General features: G+C 43.9%; 1 protein-coding gene across 2 annotated transcripts; it reads right to left on the bottom strand.

The window, feature by feature from the left end:
• Nucleotides 1–710: 710 nt before the first annotated feature.
• Nucleotides 711–6,772, bottom strand: tm4sf1 (transmembrane 4 L six family member 1). 2 transcript variants are annotated; one of them, XM_071925226.2, is made up of 5 exons: nt 6,755–6,772; nt 6,377–6,604; nt 2,898–2,966; nt 1,976–2,118; nt 711–1,737 (listed from the first exon to the last, which is right to left on the bottom strand). In XM_071925226.2, exons 2-5 carry the CDS (start codon nt 6,554–6,556, stop codon nt 1,539–1,541), a joined length of 591 nt encoding a protein of 196 aa, XP_071781327.1. In that variant the 5' UTR covers nt 6,557–6,604; nt 6,755–6,772; the 3' UTR covers nt 711–1,538. The 2 variants fall into 2 exon arrangements, with proteins under 2 accessions (XP_071781327.1, XP_078141857.1); XM_078285731.1 differs by lacking the exons at nt 6,377–6,604; nt 6,755–6,772 and adding an exon at nt 3,576–3,662.
• Between the last annotated feature and the right edge of the window lie 1,374 nt (nt 6,773–8,146).

The following is an 8,146-nucleotide window of genomic DNA, read 5'->3' as shown; positions in this document are numbered from 1 at the left end:
TGCCTGCTTAAAACTGTGATCAATACTATGCTCACTAATTACATGACACAGTAAGGTCAGCTAATTACATTCAGATCCTTTTGGCTTCAAGTTAAACAGGACAATTAATACTACTTTAAAGACTGGTTTTAAATTGTGTTATCATTATTTACACATCTCATCATCAACACCAATCAACATCAATATTTGTGTTCATAATGCCAAAATCGAAATACATGTTTTGCCTTCAAACATGTCTGAGCAATCCAACAATCACCCATTTTTTAAACAGCATCTGTAATCTGATTAGACTTTTTCCATTAACAGGGACTGCTACCAGTTTTTTTTAACTACATTTACTCAGTTTGGGTCCTTACAGTGATGTAACTTTTCAATCAATAACAGTCAACTCTGGAAACTCCAGTCTGGGAGCTGATTTCAACACTCCAAACAGGGAACACACACACACACACACACACACACACACACTGACCCTCACTGACCCTCTCCCTCTCTAGGAGAGAGTGGAGCCCAAAATCCTACAGGAGAACCCAAGAGAAGAAATCAGATGAGTTGACAAAGAACACACACAGCTCATTTACAGCAAGTTTGGAGGAGGAGGTGCAGGGGGAAGGAGGGTCACGTGCACACACACACACACACACACACACATATAATGACTCACTGGAAATTTAAAATGGAAACAGTTATTATTTTTTATTCAAGGCAGCACAAACAAACATACATTATAAAAATATGACACTAAATATATATAAAATGTCCTTAATACTGAACTAGCATCCGGAAGACATACAGAAAACAATTTACAACAATTTAATTTTTTTTCTGAAAATGAAAACAAATGTCATACAAAACATACACACAAAAATGTAAATCTGTCTGTCATAGAAAGCCCCATAATCCATCTGTGTTCCGACACACTGCGGACGTTAGAACCACAGAGATAAAAATGGAGAGAAAGGACGCTTGCTGGTGTATCGCGGTCATCTTGGCCGCCATAGAAGCTTCATAATCTTGCCATGGAAATGTGCGAGGATGGTGTTATGATTTCTACTTTCATCTTAAGAGTCTATCTTAAGTGTACGAGCGAAATGACGTTAATTTGAATGGGAGTATCATTTCTATCCATTCTAATTATGCTGTTAGAATAGAATAGTTGTGTTCATATAATAAAATCAGTAGTGTAGTCGAGGGTTTATGCAGGTATACAGAGTATTCCCATCCATCAGCCTAATTATTATTGAATTATTAATGACTGGAAAGAGTCTTTATCACTTTAAACATGCCGACTTGAAAGCTGTAAAGTACAGTGGTTACAGACATGCTGTTCAGGTGTGCGTGAGAGTGTGTGTGAGAGAGTGTGTGTCTAAGTGGTGAGGTTGTGTGTTGTGTTGCATTCACACACATACGTGTAGCGCTGGATGTTTTTTTAGGCTGCGTGTGCATGCAGACCCCCTGCGTATGCGTGTGTGTTCGCACGTGTGTATTTTTATGTGTGCACGTACACACACACACACACACACACACACACACACTCGCTAAGCGTTAAGGCTGTACTCCTGTTTGTAGCAACAGGGCCGGCAGACGGCGTTGACTAAGCCGTTCCCCAGCTGCAAGAGGCAGATGATGAACTCCAGCACGGCCAGGCCCAGCAGCACGCACAGCAGAGTCACGTTCCACTCCACGATATGGACGGGCTGGTGACACGTCGACCACGACTCCGGCTCCAACAGATACCTGGGACAGAGAGAGAGAGAGAGAGAGAGAGAGAGAGAGAGACAAACACAAGAAAGTGTAAAAGACAGTAAAAGTTGGCCATTTATACAGAAATGAGGCACCATGCACCATGAAATGCCACCACACACACACACACACACACGCACACACACGCATGCGCGCACACACACACACACACACACACACACACACACACACACACACACAGACACACACACACACCATGCTGTCTCCTCACCTGCCCCCCTTGTCTGCAAAGGGGTATGTCCATCCCAGGGAGGTGAAGCACTGGGGACCCTGCAGCAAGGCGAGCCCTGATAGGACGAAGCAGTAGCCGGACCCCACCAGGCCAACCGCAGCTGCCAGTACTGACCCACACATCTGGAGAGACAGAGAGACAGACCTTTTAAATAAGAATGTGTATGTGTTTGTCTGAGTGTCTGTATGAGTGTGTGTTCGTAAGCTACTTCATTAGGCTATCTCCATTTCAGAGATAAGACAGGGACAGCTGCTACACACACACACACACACACACACACACACACACAACACTTCACTGCAGCTGTTCATGTGGGCCACATTGTGGCGTGGGCCAAGCTTACTTTGTTGAGTGTTAATGAACAATGGGGCTCTTGTCGTAGCTGGATTAGCATTAGCATTCCACCTCATAAAGACACAGGGTTAGCTGGCTTACTGACAATTATTTACTACTGTAAACTGTTATTCTCCGAGTTGTGAGCAAAAAACAGGAAAAAATCAGGAAAATGGAAGTCTATATGAAGAGTTAATAGGTGTGAAATAGAGTTGTGGGGTCCAAAGCCTGATATCTCGATAAAAAAGAAAGAAAAATCATGAAGTAGCTGTAACGTTAGCTAACAGATGCAGCCTTCATGTTAGCTCCACCACAGCAAATCCTATGGTAGCTTCCTTGTTAGCGAGAAATTGTTTGGCTCTCAGAAGCATAAACAAGGAAATGTCTGGCAGCCCATCATTCCTCGCTTGAAAGACACAAGCTTTGTATTAACAATATAACGAGTGAACACAAGATTTAAGAAAGATTAGCTTAGCATTCCTCCCATGCGCTTCTTATGGGTCTTAGCGCGGCATTAGCTTAGCATGCCTCCTACAGATTTAGCATCCGTATTAGCATAGCTCCTTACCATTAAGCTCTCGTTCCAGCAGCAGTCACATTTCCCCAGAGTGATGAAGACCACAGCTGGAAGCAGCATCTGGAAGAACAAAAAATGACATAATTTCAATACTTATAACTTCTGAAAACAACTTTTTTTCCATTAGGAAGTGATACACATGCCAACTTTTTAGGTAAGAAAACAGCTACAGTGCCGAAGGAGGCTGCAGCTGGTTTGCTGTAAAGAAAGATAGAAAAATTAGGGAACATCTAGAGAACCTTGACCCAGTTTCTCTTTGTTGCTTGTTACTGGGAGCATTGCTCATCAGCACTGACATAGTGCATAACCAGCCTTATAGCCTGATGTGTTAAGGCAATACCGCCCATATAAGCAACCTAGAATCTATTCAGGTAATAAGCCAATTAGTCCATCTTTCAAACCAATCACCTGGGAAGTAAAGAAATCAATCCACTGTCATGCTGATGCAGACTATACTGTCTACTATGGCTGCAGTAGGTGTTCCCATGGCCTGAGACAACATCAGCAGATTGTGACCTGTTAATAGGTAAGATTACACCTGATTTATGATGGGCCTTTTCTCACACTTCCACATTCTTAACGATAAAAGCGATCAACTGACGGGTGAACACCGGCATAAACCATAAAACAGCAGAGTCCCTAAAACTTGGAGCGGCGAGACAAGCCAACCTTTCTTTTCAGGAACTCCCCGAAGCGAGTGATAAAAGGAAGGATGGCCAAGTACGAGCCATGGGCTGGTAGGTTCATTATTTTCAACCAGTCACAGATTGGGATCAGAGAAAGAGAGAGAGAAGGAAGATGACAGCCCTATACATCCCTTTGTTTGAGGGTTCCACTCCTCACTCTCTCTCCTCGTCTTTCCTGTGTTCTTGTCTCTCTGTTTCTCTCCCAGAGGTCAGGGACTTTAAATCACATCCTCACAGAGGGAGGGAAGTTCCCAAGGTTTCACACACACACATACACACACACACACACACACAGAAAGATCAAAACATCGTCACACACACATCCTGGATGTCCCCCTGAAGCACTATCCTTAACATCCTCAGCAGAGCCAGAGAGAGAGGCTGACAGTGTAAAGGGGAGGTGCAGAGAGAGAGAAGGAAAGAGGGAGAGAAAAGGGAGGAGGGTGGGAGAGCAAGACAGGAAAAAAGACGGGGGAGAGAGACAGAGAGGGAGAGGAAGGGAGAGAGCTAAAGATAGATTTCTCCCAGAGGGGTTCAGTTTGCACTTTGACTCCTGGTGTTCTGTCATTTCCAGAAAAAAAGCAACAAAAAAGGGAAAAAAGGGACAAAAACAAGTTGGTTCAGCTAAATCTCCAGAACAAACTTACATAACTCCCAATGCTCCTTGATATAAAGCTTAACAATCAATCTTTCTACTAAGCACAGATACAACATTGTTTCCTGATCTACCCAGAGCCACATATCTCATAGGGTTGTGCCAGTGAACGACACAAGGCATCGTTGCTTCTTGATTGGCCAATAAGCCGACCTTGGCTTTGTTTCCAGAAAGTATCAACTGAATGTAAACACATCTGCTTTTGACGATGTTATAAGGTGACAACCCATAGGGAATTCCCGGGTCTTGTGTGTGAACTGGGCATTTTAAGGTCCAGGTTCCCCCCATCAGAAGACAACCCCAGTGGTCTTGACAACTGACAGGACTTACTAACATCTCTGATCATCGTTTGGTTGTTCGTCTGTGCTGATCCATCACTGTTCTAGCCCTCTAGTGCATTTGAAAATGTGTATGATTTGATCTATTAAGGTATCTTGACCTGAGAATGATATAAGCCCCGAATGTCAAAAACAACTTGGGGTTGTACCTTTGTGATTTTACACAGGGAACAGTACTGCGCTGATGTTCTACTGGGCTAAACCAGCACAGAAAACAACAACCTCACCACTCTTCTGCTCCATGAGAAAAGTCAAAGATGTTATGTTTGTCCTTGTTGTAAGTCTCAGTAATACCAGCTGAGAAACCTCCTCATTCTTCACAATCAGTCAGTCAATTAAGTGACTGAAAAGAAACAAGACATTTCATTTTTGTTATTCCACTTTGTTTTAAGTTATGATTTAAGGTTATGGTATCTAATTTACTTGAGATGATCACGTTCTTGTGAGTCCCCTACTTTTTTAAAAATTTTATCTCACCTACACAAACTGCACTCTCTTTGAGTGTCATCGCTTCATATGTGTAAATAAACAAACTAAACTAAACATTTTAAAGAGTGAAGCTTTATACGCCCTCCGCCGTTCAAGAGGGTTAATCTCGTCGGAGAAAAGCACAATCTCTCCTCTGTTCGTCTTAAAAACCAAACCTAAAGGGCAGCTCCTTTCTGCTCAGTCAGAGGGTAAACCCATCAGATCAGCCACATGTAGGGCAGATGGATTAACTGCGAATTCACACAACACTCCATTGTTCCCGATGAGCAACGGCAAACAAACTGAGACTGAGAAGCTGAAGTGCTGGATGTAAAAACTTATAATATGCATGTATAAGAAAGACAGAGCTAATCCTGCACATAAAAAAACGACAACGAAACAAACCCACAAAGCAAGTGGATGAGGAAAGCAAATGAAGACCGGTGCAGCCTACATGAGTTCAGTGCAGTCCAGTTGGGATCAGCACTGGCAGTAGAGAATCAACTCAAACTGAGAGAAAGAAAGAGGCTTTGGCCAGTCTGCTGAATAGCACACACTGCCACCACTGTATATACAATACATGCACCAGTGTCTCCCCTATCGTTGAATAAGGGAGGAAGGGAGGTGGTACTGGTTTGCAATGAAAAGAATATCATTTGCATCGGTTTCAATGGAGACTTTTAGTTAAAACGCCTTTTCGAAGAATCTCATTATTATTGGTTTCGGTGGATTTCTGCCTCCGCTGAAACCAATACTGATGAATACTTTGAAACAGCCTTCAGACCACATGGCACCAGCTCCTCTTTTAAACCAGTATTAATCTGCTGGGCAGGGTGTCCCAACCTGACCATTCACTTAGGGAAGATACTGCTTCATCCCTACCACTCCTCTATTTCCTGCCTACAGACAAAGATACAAAACCTCCCCATGCTTCAACTTCACTTCTCTTTACAAACCTCTAAATCTAATAATTAAGTTAAAGTATAATAAAATTCCCCATATGAAAGGGTTAGTTATCCCACTAAACTAAACTGAGCTGTGTGGCTGAACAGATGGAGAAATGAACTGAACTACAACTTGAATACACTTAATAGGTTTTATACTAAACCTATAGAATGAATTTACCTTGCCGACTGCATCTATGACCTCTGACCCCCAAAACAGAGCAGAATAGAACAATTTCATCTCACCGGAACGCCCCAACATCCAGTTAAATTTCACTTTACTTTAGCATGATTGAGTAGAAGTTAACAAAGCAGCCCTAGCTATAAGCTACAAGTATAGAATAGAATAGAATAGAACTCATTAGTAGTTTGTACTCACCAGCAGTCCCCCACCTCCTAGTCCACCAAAGTACCAGATGTAGCTGGCCAGGCGGTACTGCTGGATGTAGGTGATTTCTCCCATAGGGAACAAGAGCAGCAGGTTGGCCAGGATACAGCACAGGGCCAGAGGCAGCAGGGCCAGGCCCAGAGACCGCGCGAAACCCACCGAACAGCACATCGCTCACCCCCGAAAAAAAACACAACCGCAAGGGACGAGAGGAGAGCGCTGGAATGGACGGAGGAGAGCAGAGAGAGAGAGAGAGGGAGAGAGAGGAGAGGAGGGGTGGGTCAAGCCAGCTGGAGCGCCAGGAAACGAACAAGTGGTGAGAGGGCCTGCTGTGTGTGAGTGTGCATGTGTGTGTGTGTGTCTGCATACGTTTTTAACGGATTCTCCTTCCTCGCAGAGAGACTTCTGGTATGACATGACGTGCCTCAGGAAGCACACACACACACACACACACACACACACACACACACACACAGACGCAGGAAGGGGGTTGACCAATCCCTGCAGAGAGCTGAGCCAGAAAAATATGACAAATCCCACAAGAGCGGAGACCGCTGTGTGTGTATGTGTGTGTGTGTGTGTTTCCCACACTCTCTTAGGCAGCAGGGCCTCACACAGCACACCAAACAAGAGAATTAATTTCCTTCAGAACTACTGAGTCACAACTGGCCTCCATGTTTCCAAGCACCTCAGTTCATTCATACTCACACTCTTATGCACAGTATATCTACCATACAGTATATTTATATATAGAAGCATATGTTAAGCATAAGCATATTTTGGCAAGGACCTCTTAATATCTGTCATTCCTCTCTCTCTCTCTCTGGGTCATCATAACTCAGCAGGTTTATCTAGGGCAATAGGACACAACATGACTTCCAATGGGTGCATGAGCCCTTAATATGTATGTGCAATGCTGTGTCAGAGCACCACACTGTGTATATAAGTGTATGTATGTATGTGTGTGTGTCTGAGGGGTCCAGGATGTTGTGAGGCGTCTGATAATCCGGCAGGAATGTGGCACATCCAGATTAAACGAGCTGTAATCTGGAGCCGGCCGCTAACGAGCTGCACTAACGAGCCCGTCTAACGAGCACTCATTAAGGCTGATTATGTAAAGCAGAGTGTGTTTGGGTGGACAGAACACATGGCTCTTTATGGCGCTGGCGGGTCGGTGCTGGAGGGGATCGGAGCTTGTAAGGAGATCAGCGTGGAGACAAAGTCCGCATCAACATCGTGTTTCTACATCAACAGGTTTGTGTTGAGCTGCCAGCATGTTTGAGCTTACAAACTGTTTCCCAAGGCGCTCGCATTCTCACATTTTTCTCACATCCAGGGGCGGGTCTAGGGGGTGGCCACCCCAGGTGCCACCCCAAAATCCTGAGTTATGATTGGCTGATGGCCAGGTTAGAGGCGGGACCATCAAGTCGGTGCATTTTGTCCCCCAAAACTACGCACCTGTGTTACAAGAAACACACCAAGGGGAGCAGAGAGAAGACCAAATTAATGTGTCTTTTAATGTGAAAAACTGACCAAACTGAACGGCAAAGATAAATGCAGCATGCACCTGAAGATAAAAACAAAGAGGTAATGTTAGTAGCCTACATTTTTCATATGCATACAGTAGACAGTTTTGCCTGATAATTCTGGTTGTTTTCAACCTGGGTCTTGTATGGAAGAGGATTAGGGCTACGAATGAATGAAAAATGTATTTGAGTTCTGAGATTAATCTCAGAATTCACTGTAGAGCTTTCATACCTC

Source organism: Centroberyx gerrardi, chromosome 9, assembly GCF_048128805.1.
Source record: "Centroberyx gerrardi isolate f3 chromosome 9, fCenGer3.hap1.cur.20231027, whole genome shotgun sequence".
Classification (NCBI taxonomy): domain Eukaryota; kingdom Metazoa; phylum Chordata; class Actinopteri; order Beryciformes; family Berycidae; genus Centroberyx; species Centroberyx gerrardi.
The sequence above is the reverse complement of the archived record's forward strand: the minus strand, read 5'-3'. Positions and strand labels throughout refer to the sequence as shown.